At 36.4% G+C, this 26,595-nt stretch overlaps 3 protein-coding genes across 4 annotated transcripts; 2 read left to right on the top strand and 1 right to left on the bottom strand.

The window, feature by feature from the left end:
• Positions 1-1,434: 1,434 nt before the first annotated feature.
• On the bottom strand, positions 1,435-12,397 carry LOC124304715 (exostosin-3). 2 transcript variants are annotated; one of them, XM_046763282.1, is made up of 10 exons: positions 12,125-12,397; positions 11,595-11,851; positions 10,395-10,938; positions 10,087-10,290; positions 8,589-9,635; positions 6,759-7,015; positions 6,270-6,397; positions 5,910-6,186; positions 5,161-5,265; positions 1,435-5,054 (listed from the first exon to the last, which is right to left on the bottom strand). In XM_046763282.1, the coding sequence occupies exons 2-10, from the start codon at positions 11,757-11,759 to the stop codon at positions 4,950-4,952; spliced, it is 2,832 nt and encodes a 943-aa protein (XP_046619238.1). In that variant the 5' UTR covers positions 11,760-11,851; positions 12,125-12,397; the 3' UTR covers positions 1,435-4,949. The 2 variants fall into 2 exon arrangements, with proteins under 2 accessions (XP_046619238.1, XP_046619239.1); XM_046763283.1 differs by lacking the exon at positions 12,125-12,397 and adding an exon at positions 11,963-12,085.
• LOC124305594 (structural maintenance of chromosomes protein 3-like) lies at positions 12,383-23,102 on the top strand. Its single transcript, XM_046765173.1, has 14 exons — positions 12,383-12,689; positions 12,768-13,263; positions 13,367-13,442; positions 14,378-14,553; positions 15,514-15,672; positions 15,790-15,949; positions 17,518-17,803; positions 18,213-18,387; positions 18,611-18,724; positions 19,136-19,386; positions 19,842-19,985; positions 21,596-21,907; positions 22,302-22,619; positions 22,871-23,102. The coding sequence occupies exons 2-14, from the start codon at positions 13,249-13,251 to the stop codon at positions 23,100-23,102; spliced, it is 2,418 nt and encodes an 805-aa protein (XP_046621129.1). The 5' UTR covers positions 12,383-12,689; positions 12,768-13,248.
• Positions 23,103-23,390: 288 nt separating this feature from the next.
• Positions 23,391-25,535, top strand: LOC124305593 (structural maintenance of chromosomes protein 3-like). Its single transcript, XM_046765172.1, has 6 exons — positions 23,391-23,538; positions 23,762-24,024; positions 24,305-24,470; positions 24,675-24,816; positions 24,944-25,181; positions 25,403-25,535. Exons 1-6 carry the CDS (start codon positions 23,407-23,409, stop codon positions 25,533-25,535), a joined length of 1,074 nt encoding a protein of 357 aa, XP_046621128.1. The 5' UTR covers positions 23,391-23,406.
• Positions 25,536-26,595: the final 1,060 nt, after the last annotated feature.

Genomic DNA, 26,595 nt, shown 5'->3' with positions numbered 1-26,595 from the left:
CATAATGTTACACTGCACCCAAAAAGGAAAGAGACGAAAATTAGTCTTTTTCACTCTACCAAATATGGCAGAAGAAGTCTTTTGTGAGTGCAAATAAACTTGGTGTTCATTTGATAATTCTATAAATCTTTCTACTGGTTACAACCGTTGAGTTAACGGAGGTTGGAAATGTTGAAGAATCTTGAGAATTCGTATCTCCAGTCTCGACAGCCAATTATTCAATTCGATTAGGATTTGTTTCGATATTTCTTCCTATTAATTGAATTAATAAAAAACAAGCAAGTAAAACTCGATCTACATATGAATATCTCCGACATAACTGAATAATTGGTTGTCGAGATGTAAATTCGCAAATTTAATCCACTTTTTCAGCCGTTTACTCTTTCTTGCGATACCTCTACACATGTACAGTAACGTACTCATTCATGCCTTCCCCTTCCGGCTAACTTGTTTTCAGTCCGAAACAAAATGAGAGTTCAATTCTATACGAAAAAAATGCGAGTTCGATTTTGTACGAATTATGTGACAATGACTGCTGTTGCAGCCGATGTAAAATATTGGGAATCATTGTCACATAATTCGTACAAAATCGAACTCGCATTTTTTTTGGACCGAAAACAAGGTAGTCGGAAGGGGAAATTAATGATGAACATTACTGTGCAACTGATTTGTTGCGCGCAGAATTCTCAATCATCAGAGCTTAGTTAAATGCGAAGTTACACTTCAGCTGCTCTTGCCGTCATAATCTTTGGCGTGAAATAATATTCGATGTCGAGCAAACTCCGTATGTAAGTGCTGAGCTGAAATAAGATTGCAAGTATTTCAACCGCGGCCATTTTCACGTTTTTCGCGATGATGTAAATTCAAAATATTTGGCCGTTATTTCACGGCAAACATTTTTACCGAAGGTATAATTTTTTGTCTTCAAACATCTAATAAACACTTTTTTGTGCCCAAAAAGTCAACCCTCGAAAATCACTCGTACGTGTGTGCAAGTATTGTAAGTCACAAAATAACGGCAATCGCATTTTCCTTGGTATGAGCAATATGGCGCCGAAGGTTTGTAACAGCTGATTCTTTCAGGTGATTCTAACGAATATCAAGCATTATGCAAGATGTCGGACTTTTATTTTACGACATTAAATCAGTGTAAGGTAAAATATGGCGTGAAAAATCGGTTTCATAATTAAATACGATGCAGTTAGAATGGTTAGTGAATATACATATAATTTACTGCCATCAGAGATCGAATTGCGAATTAAAAGATCTCAATACCGGTTCAACTTACGAAAGAAACAAACTGACGCAGTGGGGAAAAATTATGAAACTGAAACACGTCTTCTAACTACACGCGTATCGTTGGTCTGGATCAGTCTATTTTGAAACTGTTTCTTGATTTGAAAAGTTTTTGAAACAACGCGAAGTCATCACTACCAGGTACAATGATTTTTGTACCTATTTTGTTTCCTTCTACATTGCTTTCACAAAATTGAAAAAAAAAACATCACGATTTCATACACAGTGTGATCAAGAAATCAATCTGACATTGTGGTATAAAATAACAATCATAATCATAATTATAACGTTAATGAGTAGATCAGGAGCAACGGAATGAAAAAAATTCATAAATCTTTATGCGATACCTATTTTTAACGGTAGAAATAATTCTACTAATAAATAAGCGAACAATAGGTGGTACAGAAAAATGCTATTGTTAATTAGTAGATACAGATATTATTCATATAATTCGTATAATGGCAGATAGTATGAACAGTCAGGTATATATGTATATACATAATATATTCTTAAAAATTACTATGACACAACTCGAAATTACACCTAATATCATACAGTATAGTATGTATACTATATACATAAATTGGATCAGATATTTACAATAGTTGATTCGTTGCTTCCCGTGATCTCGCTTCTTTCTTTTTTATTTTTTCAACTTTTTTTCAACCCTTTCATTTTTAACACACAATTTTTCACACAAATACGTTTTTTCTTTTCATTTTCAACGTAACTTTGTTATTTCATGTCAAAAATTCTGCGATTAAAGAAACCAAAAACATCCTGGGAATGAAACAAAATAATGAAAAGAACAAGAATACCCTAAATCAGGTGTTAGAATGACTTGTTTAATTTTTTTCATTTTCTGCTATCGCGAAAATTGAGCACAAAAAAAAATTGTAATTACAAGTTAATGCATGAAAGGGCTGCCTCAAGTTATACACATATAAATTTGTATTATTCAAAAAAAAGAGAAAAAAAAAATGAAAAAACTAATAAAAAAAAATTACGGAATAATTGGAGGGCAGTATAAAATAACACTGAAAATCATATGGCATAAACCCACCTAATTCTATGTTACATATGTATAAAATAATAAGACATTTGTACGTTTCATTTTGTTTGTTTCATTTTTTATACATAGAGGAGAGGCGGGAAAAATAGATTTCTTGTATAATCAAGTAGGACTTCAAAAAACATCAATAATGCTTAAAATATAAAGATTCCTTCAAGGGGCCCATTTTGCTCGCTTCTTCCCGATGTATACCGAGTGAATTGCTAACGGTAGAATCGTCCGTCATCAGCTATAGTTTATTGCGCATGTGCTACAATCCGAGAGCTGATGTCTGCCAGGGCGACCAACCATCATGAACGTAACCTCGAACATTTTCAAGTTACGTTACATCGCGCCGAACTGCCGTCTAAATTTATGACGGTTGTTCACCCTGGCAAACAACTGCTTTCGAATTGTGGCGCATGCGCATTAAACTATAGCGGGCCACTGAGCATTTTATCATTAGTAATTCACTCTGTATACGTGTAACTGCTGATTGACCGCAAATCGTTATTAAAATGAAGATATGTAGAGATTAAAATCAATAAATATAATATACATAAAACTAATAAAATAATGCGATCACTGGTAGAAAATTCTCTGTCACGTTAAAATTGTCACGTTGTTAACGTTTAGATAGTTTAATAAATATGTATATCATTAGGTACCGGTAAAACGAAGATATTCAACCCTAATAGGTCACACCTCGGTAGAATCACACAACGGTTACACGGGGTAAAATTCACCCCAGTTCCAAAAAAATTATATTCTCCTTCAACAATGAGTTCTAAAAATGTAAAAAAAAAAATATCTAGTCACTGGTTAAGAATCGCAGAAAAGCTGTCGCAGCTAACCAAAGTTGATTGTTTAAATATTGTAAAGTGTCAGCAAAGTTAAGGTAAAGCGAAAAAAAGTACGGATTCTTTTTTTCTTTTTATTAATTTTGGACAAAAAATAACGATGAAAGTCTATTTTTGAACTTTACAAGGAGTTTGAAAGATGTCTGGCGTGAAATTCACTCCCAGGGACCGATTAGGGTTAATATGTACTGGAAAATGTCTGATTTGGGAAACGAGTAATAACGAATAACAAAAATTAAAAAAAAATCACAGCTACTTGCAACTACAGCGACGGTTAAAAATACATCATATGAGTTATACGTGAAAAGAATTAAAATGAAGTAAATTTACAGCAGGGCGAACAAACGATAATAAAACTTGATTATTTGATAAATTTTGCGCAATGGCCTTTGGGTGTGAAGAGTATTGCGTGAAAAACAAATGGTTTTAGTAAATTTATACCGTTTCTGTCGCTTTTTTGGCCATTAAGGTTAGATAACGTAGAGAAATGCCGACGCGGTGAGAATTCTTTCAATCACGGGCCTTATAATCAGTCGTAAAATATAATATTATTTTTGGCATTGAAAAATTACTTTTTGAATATTTGCATCCAACTCTGAACGAGGCTAGAGAAAATATCCAACGTGGTTGAATTTATGGTCGAATTTCTCCCCCTTGTGCAAAGTATGAATATCGTAATACGAATAATATTCGTGTTGTAAGTTATCTATATCATTATTTTTATAATCTTTTACGACGTGAATGTATAAAATATGTGTATATACCTTTTAAACCTATTCAAATCGAAGAAAAATTTCATTTTGATACCAAATTGTATCAATGTTGATTATGCGTCGTGATTTATTACGCGTGTATATTATGTAGGTCTTTGAAGTTTTCGTAATATTTTTTTCCGTGAATAATTGTTGAGTAAAGTAAAAAAAAACATTGTGTCAAAGATTCGAGCCAAAATGCATCGTATTCTAAGGACAAATGTACATTTCATGTGAGACAGAATCTAACTAACATGAAATTTACTGTTATTAACGCTAATAGTTCCCGTTTGATTTGATCATTAAATTAATCATTTTTTATGCTTTCTTATATGTATATACATATTAGGGCGGTGCTTATTTTGGTCATGCCTGAATTTCTTCGCATTCACCCCCCTCAAGTAATCAACATATACAGAAAATAATCTGACCAAGTCCCCAAAGTTTTCCGATAGCTCTAACGCGCCCCGCCAAGCAGTCAAATTTTTACATGGAAAAATGCATGTATTGAAGTTTTTTCAAGAAAACTGTTTATTGCTCCAAAGCTGTATATCATAGAAACAATTCGTTCATTTCAAGAACTGCCTTCATTTTTCCGCTAATAACGTGATAAATATTAGATTTACGAAAATTTTACAAGCGATTTTTTTTGCAGAGCCTTAAATCTCCTACAGAATAGCCAAAGGAAATTTTTTGATAACAATACATAGTTTTAAAGTAATAACCAGTTTTCTTAAAAAAATTTGATCCATGAATTTTTCAATACGAAAATTCGACTGCTTGGCGGAGCGTGTTAGTTACCGGAAAAATTCGGAGGCTTACAATTAGCCACATCTTTTTCTATAGATGTTGGTTACATTTAAGGAGGTGAGTGCGAAGAAATGCTAACATGACCAACATAAGAAGCACCCTAATACATATGTAAACTAGATGCCGATTATGATGAAATAGATTTATATTACCTTTTTCATCTTGAACTGTCCATTTTTATTATATAAATTTAAAACACTTTTGCTTGTCATGCGGTATTCTAGTCTTGAATAATATCGAGTCTGCTCTGTACTGAGTATTTAAAAGCGGCATGTATCCAAAAACCTGTAGCAAGAAAACCCAAATATAAAATTACATCCTGTTTCTTGTTTCCGATTTAAATTTTTCCTCGATATGGGGGAAAATAAAATCACAAGACGTTACTTCTTACCTGAGAAAAGAAGTTTATGCACTTATGACGCTCTTGGAAATGCGTGTCGTCTTCGGAGAGTGAAACCGGACATCCGGGACACCTGAACGTCCAACGTGAAGTAACCTGGTGATCAGAAAAGTAGAGAAACGGATTCATGAAAATTAGGAAGGATGAAAGAAATATAATTGTGCATTTTCATTCTAACGGTTCCAAACACAGTGTCAAAACCTTTAAAAGACACAAAGTATTACTTTCTCCAATTCCACTCTCAATTTTTTTCACTGTACACTATTTTATATTTCGTCAAGTCATTTGTGAGCAAGTGATATTGCGAAACTTCAAGATTTACACAGAAAAAAACTCGTTGTCATTCTCAACATTTTTTTCAACTGTTCCAGAATAGCATCTTTCAGATGAAAAAAATTCAAAAAATTTCTAGTGAATATTCTCGATTGCTAGGATGACGATTTCTGGGCTTTTCTCAAAGAAACAGCTATTCAAAGGCGTCAAAATTTACAAAACTCATTCCCAATGCTCAAAACTTTCTGTTATATTTACCGTATTCATAAATAATACTGACATGTTGCGAAATGATAGCAAGAATACACAATAAACGGTTAGAAAATCGGGGTTGGAGCAATGAAAGATGTTTCCAAGGATAACAAGGATGGAATCGTAATTTGGGGTGTTGTTACACTAAGTTATTATTGTTAGATAGAAATTAAATGTTTTCATTGAGTTGTTTTTTCCTTCTATTTGACTTTCACCTTGACGGGCGGTTTCCTCGTGATATGTGATACCAAAAAGTTCATCGCGATGTCTTCACAGTTCATATATTCGTCAACTTTATCCCTGATAGCTTGAGGCAACCAGTGAGTATAGAGGTAAGTGTAGTGTTTGTGGAAGAATGCGGCACCGGTCAAAACCATCGACAATTCGCAGGAGTAATTCGAATTGTAATTCCATGCGTTGTGATAATTCTGATCCCAGGCGTGAAAGCGACCCGGAAAACCAACGACTCTGTCACGATGCTCTCTCCAAACCCTAAAAACGCAATGGACGTTCAAAAAACGGATAAATAATGCGGATGAACGAGGAAAGAGAAGAATAAAATTCGAGCAAATCACCTGAAGCCGAACATTATTTCGTCATGTCGCAAATGAGCGTCGTCATCGATTGATAAAACCGCTTCAGTCTCGATCGCGTCAAATGGTAAAAATCTGTTGTTTAAACTGTTTCTGAGAGCCTTGATTACCTGATAGTTTGAAGGGAAAAGTATGTTGAGAATAAATAGTGAGAATCGTTCTTTAACCTTTAGAGGGCCGGCCTGGCTTCTTTTGGAGCCAGCAGGTAACTCGGAAACTCCACCGGACGTGTTGACTATTTATATACAAAAAATCGTACCTCTAATAAATATCGAATTTTATGGGAAAAATGCTGGCCCTCTAAAGGTTAAACTTCGACAAGTTGGGTGTAAATGGAGAAACAGACAGCGAAAAAATTAATTTTCTCTTAATTTCTCTCTTCTTCGTTATTGCCTTTTACTTAAAGGTCGGTTGATTTTGGGTATATACCAGCAATATGTCAGCAATGAATTATTCGAGAAACCATCTTACGTGAATCGGCACTCCGATTTCTGGCCACCTCAAATCCTCCATTGGCGGTTTTGGACTATTCCAAACGACGAGGACTTTGTTCAAATACGGCAAACCGTAAAGACGAGCCAGGGCGTTAATAAGCACCTGCTCTCTCTCGTATGTTAGCATAACAATTGTAAATTGTTCTCTAGGATGATTTCCACCCAGTGACTCGCTGAACTCCTTACCCGCTCCGCCTGCTCCTTTTCCAATCGGTCTAAAGCCGACCTCGGATCCTGCGCAAAATCAAACGCAATACTTTGATGTTTGAAATCGGGCACAAAAAATTAGAAAAAGAGAAGAACTAAACGGAAGATACAAATAAGTTTTTGGAGATTATTGTATTCGTAATTTATTCTAAGAGCATCGATTTTCAACAATAATATACGTTTAACCCTTTGAGTCACATATTATTATTCTAAGTTGACCTTTATGCAATTTAGTTCTAGTGTCGTTGGAGGTGTTGATTACGAATCTGAAACCAGATTTTGAAAATTCAAGATGGCAGATGCAATATGCCTGGCAAAGTTTCAAATTTGATTAAATCTGGACAAAATACTGTAAGGGTTTTTAGGTTTGATGATCACAAATCTAAAATCAGATTTTGAAAATTTCAGATTGTGAGTCCAATATGCACGCCAGTCATTAGAAAATTAATTAAATTCGGACAAAAATCTGCGCACCGGGTTTTTTTGGGGCGCGTATGACGAATTTGAAATCTAACTATCAAAATTGAAAATGGTGGATCCAAACAATTGACATGATTTTTTTAGATTTATCGACTATAAACAAAACGAATATAAAACTTTGTTGTAGATATTGGTCGATTGGATTCATCATTTAATTTGCTAAACCATGTTCCGAATTCATAATCAGTGACCCTGAAAACCCCTAAGTACAGTTTTCCAGTCAGCCATATTGAAACCGTAATAGTGAATATTGAAAACTGCTTTCAGATTTTATTCAGTGACCCCAAAAACATATAAGGTGTAATATATACATTCTTACAGGAGTAATTTGCTCGCAAATGAATTATTCCTTTTGTTTTGATGATTTATTTCAATCAATTTGTTCATAACAATAATGGTATATAACATATTGCAATAACTACTCGTGGGTTTTGCAGACATATAGACATATGTACTCTCAGAAATAGTAAAAAACTACACTAAAGTATTTTGAAAAGTGCTCTGAATATTTAAAGAAAAATGGATATGAAATAGGTAGTAAGAACACTTATCGTTGCGCCTACGCGGAAAGAGTTAAAAGGTAAATGTTTAAAGTGTAAATATTTCGAATGGCCGATGTACCGAAATTTTAAACATGCGAAAGTAAAATAACGAAACATGAATTGTTTGAAAACCTATCCAAGTTTTGTCCCTCACCCAATATTTATCCAAACTAGGTTTGCGCAACTACTCAATCTATCGTTGAGTTTATTAATTGTTTGTCCAATTGATCAATGCGTCGGTTGATAAAAAAACAATCAACCAAAAAATTCGATTCATCGATTAATCGAAAACACGGTCTATGCAAGGAGCGGATTAATCGGTGTATCGCCAAAACGAATCGAACATACATAAAATATATCGATGAGTCGTAAGCCCTTTCGATTAATGTTTTTTTTTTTTATCAATCATTCAATCTAACAACTAAAATTGCAACTAATCAAAGCTGTGATTTATAGATTAATCGAAAACATGATTGATGGAAACACAGTTAATCAAAGTCTACAATTAACCTATTACTCTCATATTGCAAATCCAAGTGAAGCAAACCATGAAATGAACAAAATATCAAACAACTCACCAATAAACTTGGCGTCACTGGGAAGCACCGTGTCGTAAGGCAGCTGAGGATAAAGATTGAATGGATCAGCCCAGTCGTTCCAAATCATATGCCCTTGAGTAAGGAAAGTGGAGTAATTCCTCCTGAAAGATGGGGAGGGATAGGGAGGTTCAAGAGGTCCAAGGCTCTCCTCAGCCTCGGGTTCAGCAACAATATTGTCAGCTCGGAGGGGAATGAAGCTCTCGTTGAAAACGCTGGGACTTGGCGTCTGCGGGGCAGGAAGGGGAGGAATTCCAAGTCTGTCCCTGACGACGGCGACGACGGTGTCGACGGCGCCCTGAGCTACGCCCAAATACCGTTCCCAGAGGGTTCTTCCCTGCCTTCGCATAGCAAGTAAGTCACTGTCCGGAATGGCGCGGAGCAAAAAATGCAGCTCCGTGACTCTAGCCTTGGGTAGAAATACAGCTGCCCTGCGCCAGGCGACGACTTCGCCGTAGCTTAGCAGGACCTGGTCTCCGCCCAGGATGACTGGAATCGCACCGGCTCTCAGCGCCTCGTATAGTCTGGCCTGCATCAAAGTTGTAGAAAGGAAGTCGGCGTCACTTGGCGCGAGGATGAGGGCAAAGGTCGAATCCTTGAGGATCGATTTTCTCGACGAGTCAGTTCCACACAACGACCAATCAGCAATTTCAACCGATTTTCGCTCGTCCGAGGCTGGAATACACTCGAATTGAATCAGGAATTTATCCAGGGTCATTCCGGTCGTCATTTCACGCAGGTGCTGGATTATGAACACGTCCAGGTTCAACTCGTTATCCGCATCAGCGTCATCTGAATGGCCCAACGGCGTCGTCGCGAATCGCGAAGCAGATTTCATCTCTCCCTGGAAGGACAACAGGTATTTTCGACGTGCTGGCAACATCAATGGGCACTCTTGCCACACGTCGCCACCTGGCGGCCCAAGGATCGGCGGAACAATCAGGTCGAAATTGTCCCGGAATTGGGAACGTCGGAACGTCGATTGGACGAGCATCGATCTTCCTGTGTCTAGCTCATCAAATATGTTACCTGGAATGGTGTGTTTAACCGCGGGGAACGGCGATTTTAAAGTAACATTGCCAAGGAGTAAGTTCTCGTAGAGAGAAATTGGCAAAAAAACAAGTATTCTGGGAGAAAACATGTGCAGGAGTACATTTTTCTCGAGAAAAAATATTAGCAAGAAGTAAGTTTAACAAGAAAAATGGTAAAAAGAAATAACTTTTTTGAGAAATATTAATGAACACTGATTGAAGGTAACGTGAATCCTGTAGACATAGTCTTCTGAATAAAATAATCCATTGTACAATAAAACCAAACGAACCTACCATGAGGTACCACACAAGTATGTATTTTCAACCACTATGAAGTCATTTGAAATGACGCAACGATATTTAACATATGTACTAAGCATGTCAATTTTTTTTCTTAATGCACAAAAATGAGTACGACTTGGGAAACGTAAAAATAATTCTTTTTGTACCTGAACCGACAGAAAGATCCCGTCGCGCGAGATTCAGCAAGATGTGATTCCTTCCATCGCCACCCCAATAGGGGAGAGAATGCAGCTTATCAATATCCAAAGGACTCGACTTAGTGCCATGAGCTTCTGTGGATAGAGCCTCACCGACTAGAACGATATAGACGCAAGCTTCTGCCGGATTCGATGTCAAGTGTGGATTGTAGCCTACAAATTCAATTGTTCAGTCATCATGAAATTTAAAAAAACGGCACTTGTAGTTGAAATTCCCGATTCGATCCAAGTAAAACGTTATTTCTTTATTCACATACCTAGTGTCTGCTTTATGGTAGTTTTGAGAAACCCGTCAACATCCCAAGCAGGATTAACAACAGAGTATAAATCAGGATCATAGAGGAAGACAGGAAAACCGCTGGTTAATGCACATCGGCTATGATCGAAACAATTGTGCATACGACACGAGTGAAAATGATGGCTGGGCGGAACTTTTGGTGGCAAACTGTCGACAAGCATTCTTTTTGGTGGTGCCAATTCTGGCGTGTTTCTCTCGACGGCTTCTCGCTGTGCGACTTGAGCCTGAACAACGCTGATTTTCAGCCTGTCAAGGTCAGTCTGTTGGTGAAGAAGCTCCTGCTTCAACTCGTCTATTCGCTGCGTAAAGCCACTGACTTCCATCTGAAGACGTTGACGCTTTGCCTCAAGATCTCGAAGCTCATTGCTGACCGATATTTTTATCCTCATCATCTCCTCAATCCGGGATTTAAGGTCTGATGCTTTCATCGATGTGAAATCCTCAAACGCTTCGAGTTTTGATCTCGTTCGATGGATGTCGATGTTCGGGGAATCTGACTCAACCTGAGCGCAAAAAAGAGGGCAAAACCATTGAGTGAAAAAACGCATTTGGTACAAATTTAATGATCGAAAAGATCTCGGACAGTCATCTAATGTTATGCTTTCATCGTTCATCGCTATGTTCACTTTCTGCATTAATATTCACAATCAAAAGGTTTAAATTGGTTTTCACCTTTTATACTTCTAAATTCAAACTCTGGTATGTGTTAAGTTCTTTACTACAATATCGATATTGATAGTAATTCAAAATTGCCATAAGATTTTCTTTAAATACATTAATTATTTATTATACTTCAGTTTATTATACAGCCAATCAACAAATTAATCGATCGAAGAGGCCAAATAATCGATGATTCGAGAAGCAAATACTTTAAAAGGATGATGAACTGATTAATCAAAAAACAATCGCTCAAAGCGTTGATTATTCGAATTATTGAAAAATAATTACTTCAAAGGACCAATTAATTGCCATAACCCTGCTAAATACTGACTACTAGAATTTCAAACCGTTAAAACACGATGGCATATGTTTATTTATTACTTTATTATTTTTGTGATAAACAATCCCTACAGCATGGACATCTCGATAAATTTCAAATTCCAGCAACCTGTCTTTTACGGGTCAAGAAAAAAATAAGCAATTTAAATATGCACGCAACCTTGGATAGATAATAATGCGTAAAGAGTGGCACAATGAAGAGAATGACTGGAACCAGAATGATTATTCTAGAGAGTTTGACGTGCGAGCGCCAGTGGAATGTCTCAATTCGTCCGCTGCCTACGGAATGATAAGTGGGACCTCCATCATACAATCCTCCGATCATATTTGCAAGCTTGAATCCAGCGAGGATTCGCCCCTAGTTATCAATAAGGGTCTAAAATCATTTTTCCCTTCAAAGTTGGCCAGATCTAATTTCTGAAAAAAAATTCATCAACACTTAGAAATAGGTTAATAGAGATCAAGTTTGGTTAAGTCTGTAATTGAGCTAAGCTGGCTGGAGGACGCTAATGACTTGTTGCTGATAATCTTTTTGAGCATTCTTTTTTTTTCCTCTGGTTTAGACATAACATTGTCGTAGAGTATGAAGAAAATTTCTCTTTGCAGGTTATGAGTTATGAATTTTCTGCAGAATAACAAGCTTCATATACTCTATTCGTTATTCACACTAATACGTATGTTGCTACTCACCTGTTTTTATAAGCAGAACCACCGGGATCAACTCATCTTCTATCAGTGGGTTGTGTTACTCTTCGAATTGATGTAATCAACTCTGAAGTGTGGTCTGTGGTTTCCGTGGTTTCATTCCATAGCGTTACTACCACCACAGGATAGACACGACACTTTGGTTCATGGCATGTATGTACATACATAATCCATGTACGGACACTTATCTATCTACACCTTCAATCACGTCATATCCCTAGAAATTTTATGACCCGATGGTGGATGAGCACCGTTTGCACCGCTCTCGCAGGCCGCGCGCCGTAATTCCGTTTTGTTTGCTGCTCAGCCAGGCCTATGGCTGTATTTTCACGTGTATTAAGACGTGTTGACACGGTGCTAGAAATCGGTCCGAATTCTCGGATACAGGTTTAGTAATTTAAATTTCACCATCATTTTGCGCTCGGAAGAATCCAGACAGCGCTGCGGTCGAAAACGTGAAGTTGAATGGTAGTTATTTACATGTTACCAACAGTGCAGAATCCTAAATAGATAAAGCGATTGAATCATAACCTCTATTGTGCTCGAAAAGGTAACTTGAATGTTTTCTATTTAATATTGTAATTTCTCATTCCTATATGTATATTAATTAATGCATTTCTTATAATAGAACATGCTGCATCCAGCTAAGATCCAGCTGTTGCTGCACGTCAGAATCTAGCCCACATCTAGTCTATGGCTGCTACCTGCCGCGCGGCATCTTGCCATTCTCTGATTGGTTAAACTATCATCACACTACATTCGAAGCGTTCCGAAACTAGTCGCAGAACGCCGCTTAAGAATCGAGTGCCGTGATTGGCTGAGAAGGTCTCGTTGGCTGCCGCCTAAATTCACATTTAAACCCGCCGTTGCGACACTGAATAACAGTTGGATGCAGCTATAGCGGTTTACCTCGTGATGGTCTCGCCATTCAGAATTTAGAAAGAAGTGTTTAACGTCGTTCAATTTCACCGCCGGTGGTAGAAAATATATGCCACAATCTTTCTTTGATTGATGTAATCGGTTTTAAACGCACGGCTTATCCTTACAACGATATTATTCGTTACTCTCTTTAGGTTGCATCGAATTCACCGTGAATTGCCGGTCACGCGATGCACATAAAACAGGTAAAAAGTGTGAAGAAAATATTGTTAGAACTGTGAACATTTCTCTAACGTCTGACTGTCTGATCGACTGATGCTTCAATTTCATTTTTAATCACGTGTCCAGGTTATAATACAGGGCTTCAGATCCTACAAGGAGCAAACTATCGTCGGTCCCTGTGACCCTGGACACAATGTCATTGGTGAGTCGAAATTTTGCAGTTCCTACTCTTCATTCAACCTTAGAATACAATGAACACTTACTCTTTGCACTCCTGAAAATCTTACTGTGTTCTATCAAAGTTTGCATGATATATTTTTGTCACAAGACCCATCAAGTTTTATGTTTACTATATATTCTTCCTGTCGACAACATACTACCAATATTTGAGCACAATTTAATCAACAGTCAATCCCTGGTCAATGTTTTCATTCATTGGTTAAAAATTGTATTGCCAAACTAGTCATCGTTCTGTACATGTCATCTCACATATGAAGGTCATTTTGTACGTACCAGTCATTAGGGCAAAAATCTACACTGATCATTGATTTTATCACAGAGATAATTGCACACCGAATATCTATTAATTTATTACTTCTGTCAGTTGCAAGGATGTATTTGAAAATATAAATGGTGAAAATATTGAAATTATGACCAACAGCTCAAATATTGATACTTTACTAGGTTGAGCATATATTTGTTGTACTTCACTTTATACAATGGCTTATTTTATTCAGAAAACCATTTTCTACAACTTCACTAAAACGACTGTTTCATCAGGTTGGTATCATTAAATATCTAATTACACAACATTAAATTGATATGACAATCTATTTTAATGAAGTTGTAGCAAATAGTCTGTTAAATAAAATGAACCATTGAAAAGCAAAATCGAATACATCTCTGAAACTCCAAATAATTTTCAAGCGATTTGAAACGAATCATTAATATTCAAGCTTTGATTCATATTTTCAGTGCTTTCTGTTATTATATTTCTAAATGGATCTACATAGAGAATTGAATGCAATAATTTGATAAATATTCAGCGTACGTCTAACTCATAATAAAATTGATCTTATTTTCTTCGAATCATCTAGTAGGAAATTATTATACGTTCGTTTCAACCCTGTTTTACAGTGGGCAGGAACGGATCAGGAAAGAGCAATTTCCTTCAAGCTATTCAGTTTGTTCTTAGTGACGAATATGCTCACCTGGGTTCCAACGCCCAATCTCTTCTTCACGAGAGTTTGGGCCCTCGAGTTATTTCAGCCTATGTTGAAATCATTTTTGACAATTCTGACAGACGGCTGCCGGTGAGTGAATCAGATCTATTGGGCAATTATTTATCAGATGTGAAAAATTGAAAATCAATGTCTGCTCAATTAAATAGAATTTCCCTTTCACTGTGCAAATGTGGAAGAACATGGGAGTTAATAGAATTGTTATGAATTGTTGAATAACAACTATCTGCTCTCAAATTTCATTGGATTGAATGCTGAAAATCCTGACCCCCTCGCGTCTCTATAGCGGCTTCCGGGCTGGGGCGCAAAATTCAAACCTGTATTATAATGTTTTCACTATTGTTGGTTATACAATAATTAATATCGTAAGAATATTTATCTAAATAAAAAATTAAGTTGATATTTCATAATCAGCATATGTGAAAACATTTTTACCATAATTTATGTGGTTAGAAGAAAAAAAATACTTCATTTGTTTTATATCAATTTATTTTACAAACACCAAGGTGAGTATTTGGAAAATGAAAAATAGTCAGCATACTTACGTGTCAATGCGTGGTTTTTTTCTTTTTTTTTTTTGTTTTGATTTTGATGTTCACTCAATAAAATATGATAACAATTTATTATATTATTGTAATAAAAACAACGTTGGTTTCGTTCCCACTTCCTCTAACCCCCACGCTCTAACTACTCACCGATACACGTACTGTCATGAAAAACATTCACTATAACATTTTCATGAAACAATTTAAAGCCATTAAAGTGGCTTCTGATCTTGTGAAATTTAAGAACAATCGTCGTCGGATTGTAATAAAAGAAATAAGAAATTCAAATGCGAGCAATTAACTATGCGACAAGTTTGAACTGACTTTTCGCCGCGAAAAAATAAAAAATTTTCTTCTACATTGATAAATTGATCGGTTCTCATACAACGGCTGATTATAAATTGATGTGAACAATACGTTTCGTAATTTCTGAATGGAATACGTCATTAAAATCAAATATTTGAGATTTGTGCCTCTTATCGCGCAGATTGAAAGGAACGAGGTTAGTTTAAGGAGAGTGATCGGCTCTAAAAAGGACCAGTATTTTCTGAGTGGGAAACTGGTGAACCGTAACGAAGTTATGAACTTGCTGGAATCCGCGGGATTCTCTAAATGCAATCCATACTACATAGTGAAACAGGGAAAGGTAAGTGAGTTTCGAATCGGTAGAACAACGCGTTTGCACAAACCGATTTTGTGATTAGAGGAATTTCAAACATACCAGAACAACATTAAAACGTATTTTTGACCTCATTTTCGTCAGATAAATGAAATGGCAATGGCGTCGGACTCTCGAAGATTGAAACTTCTTCAAGACATTGCTGGAACCCGAGTTTATGACTCCAAACGAAACGAGTCTAACTCTCTCCTCAAGGAGACGCAGGGAAAAATCGTAAAGATTGAGGATTTACTTATAACCTTAGGTGAGGCAAATTTTGACTGCTTCACTAAATCATCGAAAATTGTCTTTCGTACACTTGGCCAACATATTGAATTTAAATTAGCTCAAAATTGGTAATGCTAACAGAACGAAATATTCAAGAAAAATCACTAATTTGCAACTTTAAAATGACGATGAAGATGTCTAGTTTTTAGAATTCCAAATATGCTTTGCTTTATCACGTTTCACTGAATTTCAGCGCTGACCTGGCGTGTTATATATATTTTGTGACGTCACAAGCAGGGGCATTTCATCGCCGAACTGTGCGAGAATGGGGGTAAGAATCTGACTAGAAATTTTTTTAAATCGTAGCTCGAATAAAAGTCTGCGTCTCTAACTCAGTCATTGTTAATATAGATCCCTGATGATGTTTATTACGAATAATGATGATATAAACAAAAATGAATGAATATTCACCGCTTCTACGATTTTGGAATTTCTTTCACTTCCAACAGGGAGTTAGAGACGTATAAAAGCACACACGTAATCCGGCAAAACCTATTCCATTAGTTAGCTTTCCGAAAATGTAGCACGATTCGACAAGGATATTTTCAGGCGACAGGAGCCCGTTCGTGATGAACTTAAAAATTATATTCATAGGTTGGATCTAACGAAACAGATCAATGAAATCAGCGGCCTTAGTTCAACGTTGAACGTCCAGAAGCACTGACGTCACGAAATATATATTTGCAAACCAGGCCAGTGGCGTCTTAAAATTGCATGACAACGATTTTTGTATGAGCGTGTACATGGTTGAAAAAATGGGTGAATTTTCGAAATTTACATCTCCACAACCAATCATTTTATTCGATTGCGGTTTGTTTCATAAACAAGTATGTAGATCGAGTTTAACTTGCACAATTTTTTCAATTAAAATCAACCAACACGAAGCATTCTTATTGACAATAACGTAAATCATTGTGCTTGGTGACATGTTTTTCCGTGTCCATGATATCTCGAAAACGGCTTGACTGATTTACTTTTTATTTGAAGAGAGTATTCTTGGATAGTTCATATCTTTTTTTGCGTTGGAGCAAATTTTTCTTTCTTACTTTTTTAACCAATCGATGACCATTTGAAATTGAAATTCGATATTTTACTCGAATCTAGCCCCATTTTGAAATCTAATCAACAAGAAAATATGAAGATGGAATAAAAACGGGACGGTAGCAAAGAGGATAAACTATCCAACAATACCGTCGACCAATTTTACGCAATTCGGTTCAGTCGTTTTTGAAGTATCCAAAAAATGTACCGAGCGGAATGTTCAATACTATTGTCAATACTGCAATGCTTTGTATTGATTGATTCTTATGAAAAAATATGCAAGTAAAGCTTGATCTATACGTTTTTGGATAAAACAAAGCCTAATCGAATTATATTTTTAATGGTCGTGCTATAAATTCTAAAAATTCACCCATTTTTCAGTCATCTACCGACACCTCACTAATTTAATTTTAAAAAAACTTTAATTTTATCACCATCGCTTAGAGCCATCTTTTCCCATTTTCTCATTTTCTCATTTTAATTTAAAAATCTGAAATCACATAGCCGAGCAATTGAAGAATTTGGACGGAGAAAAAGAGGAGCTTAAAGAGTACAATCGTTTGGACAAGATTCGTAGATGTTTGGAGTATATTATTTACGATCGGGAGCTAAAATCGTTGAAGGAGAAACTAGAAGAGTTCGAAGAAACTCGCCACGCCTGTAACGTGGTACAAGCAGAACTTGAAGCTGACGCAAAAACAGCCGAGGAGGCTGCTCGCTCTGCCGCAAAGAAATTGAAGGAATTAAAGAGGGAAGCTAGAGCGGAAAAAGATCAACTCGACAGGCTGAAGTAATTTCCGAGATAATTGTTTCCCAAATTTAATGTTTATCTGTTGGTTATTTCTTGCTAACTTTTTAATTTCATAAATCATTCCAATTGGAGAGTTTTGGAACTCAGTGAAAATGTGACGAAAAAAAGCAGAGTCAACTCACACATTATGCCAAAATTCTGTTTTGAAAAATCGTCAAATTTTGCTGAAATTATTAATACAAGAGGTCAGAGATTCATCAGATTATTTCAATGTCTTGAACATTAAAATTTAATGGTTCTGTGACGCAAGTCGTTAATCTTGTGATAACGAATACAAGAAATCTGTTTTCTTCGTACAATTTAAAGACATACAGCGCTACTGTAAAATTACGAAAAATATTGCAATGTTGAAAAATATAATATTATACCTTGTTTTCCAAATTATTAGTGCTGATCATCAGCAACTGCTCAAAGAGAAAATGAAGTTGAGATTGACGATACAAGACTTGAAGATTGAAGTCAGTGGCGACTGCAAGGCCAAAGAAAAAGCCGAGGAAGAGTTGAATGCGCTTAGAGTAAAAATCAAGAAGTCTGAACAAGATATGGAGAAGATCAGACCTGAGGTAAAAAAAAGGGAGGATTTTTATGCACCAAAAATGAAAAATCGCTTTAAATTTTCCGATTTTCATCTGTTGAACTTGCCTGGAAAATTTGACAATACGGCTCTACTCAATTAGAAATGAACTATTGTCGATATCTCCGTTCAATACAACGGTTTTGTTCAACAACAAGGCAACTACGATTTTCGTTCATCACTTGAATGCGTATTTTCTGCGTATTTTTCAGTATGAGATTGTAAAACAACGCGAGCAGGAATACAGCAGGGAATTGGCAATGAATGAACGAAAGCGCAAGGAGCTTTACGTCAAAGCAGGCAGAGTGACCTTGTTTAAAACCAAGGTGAATAGAGCTAAGCTGGACTAGACTAGAAATTTTTTGAACTACTCCAAGCGACGTGAAAAAGCTTCTCACTTTCCCTCACATCTGTTTTACATGAAAATTGTTTTCTTATCTGAATTTTTTTCCCTCTTTACATCAAATTTATTGCGCATTTATAGAAGGATTTTTCGAAGCGTACGGAATCTGTACTCGTATGATGAAATTTTCTGTCATTTTTGGATAATTGTTGTTCGTCCTGATTGCAGTTTCGTTTCTGTTTGCAGAAGTTTATTTTGTCGCACTGACACAATTTTCAATTCTACAGTTGGTTTTAATTTGATATACGAAATTCATTTCGGTGCATGGATGATAAATATTGTCCCGTTTTCTCGTTACACATCACACGATGAGATGAATTATTCACTATTATAGGAAGAAAGAAATAACTGGATAAAATCTGAATTGGATCAGCTGAGAGGACACATCGTTGAGAAAGAAACTTATCGCGCAGCGATAGCTGAGGATTTAAAAGTAGATAACGATAAATACGCTGATCTTGAGAAAAAAATCGCAGAGCCCGCAAAAGACGTGAAAGATCATATGAAAAGTATCGAAGAGCGCAGTAAAAACTACAAAGAACTAATATTGCAGAAAAATCAGTGCCAAGCGAGAATCAAGGATCTGTAAGTTCGCTACCAATTGTTTTTTTACTATTTCTAATTTTCTTCTACTTTTCCTACGCAAGAGAACTCGATTCGGTTTATCTCTCAGTCTGAAAATAGTTTCCCGCTGAATTTTTACAGCAATTTTCCTCTTCTTTCGCTTCGAAATGTCGACTTTTATCTGCAGAAGCCTTTTTGGTTTACAGAATTTGTTTCGACTCTACAGGATTTTTCGAATACTTCTAACGATGCTCAGTATTATTTTTGCAATGCACTTTTATCCGAACAATTTATTTTTACCCGTATAAGAATCACCCAAAAAAAAAAAATTTCCGCGAATTTTGTGGGAAAATCACCGTGGAAATAAAATCGCGTATGAAAAGTTCGGGAAGATGGATAATACGTAAAATTTACCGGTTTCTAAAGTTATGATTAAGCCGTGCGAACAAATGCTATAATTAGTTATTGTCGTTAAGATACCGCCGATTCAGTGTGCTAGAGCAGAGGCAAAATGAATTAAAAGAAGATATGACAAAGCAAGATCAACTCTTGAGACGGGTCGTTGGTAAGTCGACGTTGAACGCAATAGACAGCGTTCGCAAAGTGCTGAACACGTTTCGGTGAGTAAAAAAAAAATTGAGATGCTCACCCCCTCCTTCTATTGCGTTGATTCTCAACATGCACCGTGCAACTTTTCCCTGATAATTGAGTATGCATTTTGCCAAAATCATTTTTTGCTTTTCCCCACAATTCCTTATTTTGAGTCTCAGAAGAAATACCTTTTTTTGGAACGCGCACTATTGCACCGACTTGTTCTTAAATTTTCGTCTCTACAAATTCCGTAGCTAAATTTTTCAACTTGCAATACCCAAAACTGTACGATATTACTTTTAGAGTAAAAATAGATAATTTTTCACATTTATTTTTTTACCCGAGTCAAAATCAAAGTGAAATTGCATGTAAGAAAACCAGCTGCGTCTTATAGATGGATGTTTCAAAGCTATTCTGTAATTTTCTCAAATAAGAAATTCAATCAAAACTGACAATTAGTCGTTTAATTGAAAAACCGGTGACTATTCGGAAAAACATTTAATTCATTAATAAAGAAAGCAGACCAAAGATTAATCGATCGATCGAAAACGTCGATTTGTCGATCAGTCGATTAATGATACGGTTCTCTGCATAATGCAAACTTCGTCACGTTATCGGTATTTCGTAACTTCTCGTTAACCCTTCATTAGGCGCGTCAGTTTTCGTAGCGCCAGTAATCGCGTTGGATTTTAGGATTTTAAGCCCGTTTTCTTAACGCACTATTTTCATATGGAATACAAATAAAAGGTTTTATCCTGAAAATTGTATTTGTCCATGCGTCTGGTAATAACAATTTACTGGTTGCAAATTTCAAATTCATTGCTAATCATATATAAACCTTATATCACCTCGGAAGTCGAAGACCCCGAAAATTTCACCCCTATGTACGTGTGACGTACAGAGAGACTATCGCGGGTTTTTTGCGAAGACGAACTCGTCCGATATCTGCTCTATTCGGAGCTCGCGACGCAACTGCCGCTCGCTTCTACATCGCTCAGCGCGCTTACTCGCCGCCGCGCATGCGCAGTAAAGACGGTCGCAATCCGCTACCCCTAGTATGGCGGGTAGAGGTAAGGAGAAGTATCTCGTATGGGTTATCAACTGACAAAGTGTCCGCCAAAAGCAGCAAATAGGGGTTCAAAGAGTGACCACAATGGCGCTCGTAAGCTGTAAGGGTACCGATCTGATTGGCGGTTTGTGGAACTTTTGCCGCAGCAACGCCATTTTAATTTGCCTCTACTTTACTATCTGATACTTACACTTGACCACTTGCGGCTTCGAAACGAATGATGAAAAGAACGCGCCAACATAGATAATGGGCTTGTTGGAAGATTCTTGGGAGGTACTGAAAATATCAGCTACAGAAAAATTTTATCTGTAGCAGCCGAGAAAAAATTCAAGGCCTGGGGTCTCTACAGCCCCCACACGCCTAATGAAGGGTTAATCGTATTCCATTTCTCCGTTTCGAAATTATTTTTCATCGTGTGTAAAACATGACTCGTATGTGAAATATTATTCTTGCACTTAGAAGTAAAACATTTTATTGTCAGAAATAATTCAAAGATGAGCAACGCTTTTCTTTCCGTTACCAACACAACGCTTTAAATAATCCATTAATGAGACAAAAATTTCGAATCAGCGAGCGCGGTGATTCGGAGGACGAATTGCAATCCTACTACGGACTCTTAGTGGATACTTTTCAATGCGGAGAAGCTCTTCACACGGCGGTCGAGGTGTCCGCAGGAAATAGACTGTTCTATCACGTCGTCGAATCCAACGTACTCGCTTCCAAAATTCTTAGCGAAATGAATAAACAGCGATTGCCCGGCGTTGCTGATTTCATGCCGTTAGATCGTCTTTTGGTACGACGCGTCGATTATCCCAAAAACAGCGACGCGATTGCACTGATCTCTCAACTAAATTATGATCCCAAATATGACAGAGCTATCAGGCGAGTAATTTTAATCTTAGTGTTTCATCATAGTCTTGAATCTTCATTTTTTTCTCCTCTCTTTGCTCTAATTTGTGCGAATAACAATGGTATATAGTTTTTTGTCATCACTTATAGAGTAGGTGTCAAGAAATTTTTCCTTTCAATCGTTTTGTGTTCGTGCAGTTGTTACGATACTTCTAGTCATAGGATTTTTATCAACCTACTTTGCTCAATTTTATCTTCGCACATTCGAGAAAATCTACTATTTTTCACTTATTTTCTTAAAGCTTATCTTACGCTCAAAATTTAGTTCTGAATTAGTAAATTAACGAAAATTTGAATAAAACCGTTTAATCATCCCGTGCAATTAAATCAATTCTCTTCAAAACAATGGCGAATCTCGTATTTGCAGATTCGTTTTTGGGCGAACTTTAATTGCCAGAAATTTAGGGACGGCCGTGGCTTTGGCTCGCTCTTCGGGATTAGACTGCGTCACTTTAGAAGGCGACCAGGTTTCCCCCAGGGGAATGATCACTGGAGGCCACTTTAACGCAAAGCACTCTCGTCTGAATATATACAAATTGAGAACCAAGCTCAAAACTGCCTCAGAGCTCAAAACTGTCACCGATGAAATCGCAAATGTCGAACAGGAGATCGAGGCCACCAACGAAAGTTTGAATTTTTGCATCGCGGGCGTACAGAAAATCGAACTGAAAGACAGAATCTCGAAGTTAGTAAATTTCGATAGATTTTACCCATTCAATTGCTAATTCTTCCAGGCTTGTTCCTTCTTTTTTTTTCAACCCAAAATTCAACCAACCAACTTTCTCCCCTGCATAAATGAATAAATTCTTCAGGGAATCACTTTCGAAATTTTCGTTACAATCTGATTAAGAAGCAATCTGATACTTGTTGATCTTGTTGGGTGCTCCGAAGTAATCATCGTCTGTAATCATTATCATATATCAATTGATATTTTAGAGACATAATAGACAATTCAACGGCCAATATAAGACTGCTGAGAGAGGAACTCGAGATTGTCGAAAAATCTCGTACGTCAAAAATGCAAATTTTGGCGCAATGCGCCAATGATCTCGAAGCGTTGAACGCGACTAAGGAGAGTCTAGAAAATGAATTCAACCAGGAACTGGCAATTGAGCTGTCCGAAGAAGACCAAAAGAAGGCAAGCAAAAAGGGATCGATTATTTTATAAATACATTTTACTATTTATTCCAACCTGGCGAAAAGACTTTTTTCTGAAAGTCGAATTACTAGAAAATATACTCTAATTTTGTATTCTTGAAAAATATTCAGTCTCCGGGTGAATTTTCTTTTACATCTTTTTCTTTCATTTTCAGATCAAGACACTTAACGAAGAAATAATGCGTTTGACAAGACTGAACAAAGAGGCTTTCACTAAGCGGGTACAGTTAGAGATGGAAAAAAACAAGCTCGAAATAGAATTGACTAATAATTACATGCGCCGTATGGAAGAGCTGATTCAAGCCCTGCAAGAAATGTCGATGGGCAATCGTGAGCGCCAGCTTGAATTGTCTGAGGCTCATCTTGAGGAGGTTAAAACCAACCTCGCCAAAATAAACTCAGATATAGCCCTGCAGAATCAAAAGATTACCGAGGCAGCGGAAAACGTGAGGCTCGTTTTATGCTCGGCGTTGAATTGTTAAGCCGTTTTTTTCTTTTATAATTGTTTCGGCGTTTAATTGTGCCCAACTTTTTCTCGTCTTGTTGATGAATGAAATGTCGAAAAAACCAGAAAAGAAAGAGAATTAAGCTTGTAACGTGTTTGTCGACTATTCTTGGCTCTTATTATCTGGAATCGTATTATTGATGAATTGTATTTTTACCGTGCAGCAAAAAGCGGCGATGTTGTATTTAGATAAGTACAAATTCGCGGAAAAACGAGCTAAAGAAAGGTTGGAGGAAGACTTGCAGAGTCTCGAGATGGTCGGGATCCGACTCAACACTATACACCGGAATATAGACGAGATTACTAGGAAGATAATGGAACTCGGTCCACTTCCGAATTCGGCATCGATTGCAAAATACGGCAAACTTTCAACGAAACAAATTCTCAACGAAATTGAGAAGATTCATAATCAACTTAAGGAATACAGGTAATGAAAAACATTATTTAAAAGAATACCGGGTCACTTTTTGATCGTAGAATGTTTTAATCAAAAATTGCATTCGATAATGCAGGTAGACTTTTTATTTTCATTCGAGTAGACGGTTGAAAAGTGACCGAATTTCGATATTTTACAAATGAAAGAAGCAATGATTTAATACGATGGAGGCTTATTTTGTTCAAAAGTATAGAGATCGAGCTTGGTTTACTTATTTTTTTTTATTGCTACTAGTATCTGTATAAGGTAATCACCCATTTTCTGTTCGCAGCGACGTAAATCAGAAAGCTTTGGATCAGTACTCGACGATGACCGATGAGGAAAAAAAATTGAGAGAACGAAAGTTGGAACTTGATCGCGGGTACGAAAAAATAAAAGAATTAATGACTGTTCTTGAACAGCACAAATACAACGCGATAGAATTCACTTATAAACAGGTGAGTGATTTTATTCGATCTAGAAGTCTTGCAGCTTAGGGTAATTAAACATTTTAGTGCGATTTAAAAGTATTGACGGACGAATGTCTGAGCGATAAAAAACGAAAAAGTTCTTGTAAATTGATTTTGAGGTGAAACCACGATAGAAAAACCGAATTCGCTATGATATGATCTTCACTGTGTTATGTCTGTGAAACTGTTTAGGTGAGCAAGTATTTCAGTGAAGTTTTTCAAAAACTCGTACCGTCTGGACGAGGTGAACTTGTAATGCAGACATCACATGACGAGGAAGAGAATGATAGAGCTGTCTCTGAGTCGGCGATCTGCGATAGTTTTGTCGGCGTCGGTAATAACTCGGGGTTTTTTTTTTTTTTCTAAACTCTTAAAATTGTTCCAGTCTTCTTACATTTATCACGGCGAATGTTTCTGTTTCCTCTTTTTTCTGCTGTTCTTTCACATTCTCAATTTCGCAGGCATTCGAGTTTCTTTCGGAAATTCGGAGAGCATGATGCAAGAGATGAAGCAGTTATCGGGGGGACAGAAATCGGTCGTAGCTCTTGCACTGATATTTGCAATACAAAAGTGTGACTTGGCACCGTTTTATATATTCGACGAAATTGATGCGGCGTTGGACGCCGAGCACAGGCGCGCCGTTGCCGGTGTGATTCACGAACTCAGTTCCACCGTGCAGTTTATCACTACGACCTTCAGGTGCGATTTTTTATTGTTATTATTAACAAATTAGAAAAGTTATTCCAGTATGGGATGTATTTTCATTGATTGATCAAACCGACGTTCATCGAGTGACTAATTCAACATAATCGAAGTGAATAGCAACTAAATTAAAAAAAAAAAACCGTCTAAAGAATATAATTTTGTAGAAATTATATACATTTTTTTTTTGTAAAGATATAATGAATTTTCATTTCCAGGCCAGAGTTAATTGAACATGCTCATAAACACTACGGAGTTACCGTTCGAAATAAGGTTTCGTACATAGAGTGCGTGACGCGGAAACGAGCGCTTGAATTTGTCGAAGATGCGGCAGAAGATTCCGAAAACTGAGTTCATTATTTCTCATAATCGAGCTTTGACCAAGACGAAAAAAAAAAAAATACAATAAATATTTTTCTGTCGCAATAATTCCATAGATAGTTATAATATCTATAAGAATACTATTTTAGTTTGTGTTTGATTTTTTACTTTTTAATGCTAATTGTATCTAGTATAAGATATTGATAATCTCTAGTGTTTCGATTTTAGTCAACAGCTACGTATTTACCTGCAAATACCTAGAAAATTACTACCAGTTTGTTGAATAGTATTTCATACTTTTCAAATCATACTGACGGTATATTCTGGTATTTTTATTATTCGTATTCCTATTTGCATTCTTGTAAGGTATTAATTGGTAGCTTCTTGGTTTTAATTCTCATCGCATATCCTACGATGTATTTTATACGTTTTTCTAGCTGTGATATTGTTACCTGAATACCGGAATTCAATTTATCGAATATTTAGTTTATAATTAACACGTATAGTATTTTAGTTTTGCCAAGTAATAAATGTGCAATACTATTTTTGTTTTATTTCTGCTCGATAATTACTCGACAATTGACTGTAATGAGTACAAATGTAAGTTATCGATGACTTTAATGGTACTTGATAACTTTTGAAATATGTATTATTCGAGGTTGCCTGGAAACAGGTAAAATGACTATGAGTAAAATGTTACTGAACATCGCTTAATGCGATATAAAACAAAATAAATATTTTCTCAACAATATCTCGATGAACACCCGTCCCTAATTAATCCCTCTGTCAAAAGTCACGTCTCCGACTTCTCTTCGTCGTTTTCATAAACTATTAAACATCTGTCGGATTCTTCGGCACATGGACCATCCTCTGTACGCAGATGACCTCCAAATCTATCTACAGTCCCCGAAAAAAAATCGAAAATGCTTGGATGAGAAAGCAATTCATTTTGATTTACTATTTCGGAAGATTTTGAGTGATTTTGTCACTCAAAATTCACTCTTTCTATTTAAATAATATGATTCGCAATACAATTTCCTTGACTCAGATCCAGAATTTTGGAAAGAAAATAAGTCTTTCGTTGAATGCA

Source organism: Neodiprion virginianus, chromosome 5 (assembly GCF_021901495.1).
Source record: "Neodiprion virginianus isolate iyNeoVirg1 chromosome 5, iyNeoVirg1.1, whole genome shotgun sequence".
Lineage (NCBI taxonomy): Eukaryota > Metazoa > Arthropoda > Insecta > Hymenoptera > Diprionidae > Neodiprion > Neodiprion virginianus.
Note: the sequence above shows the minus strand (reverse complement) of the source record. Positions and strands in the feature narration are given on the sequence as shown.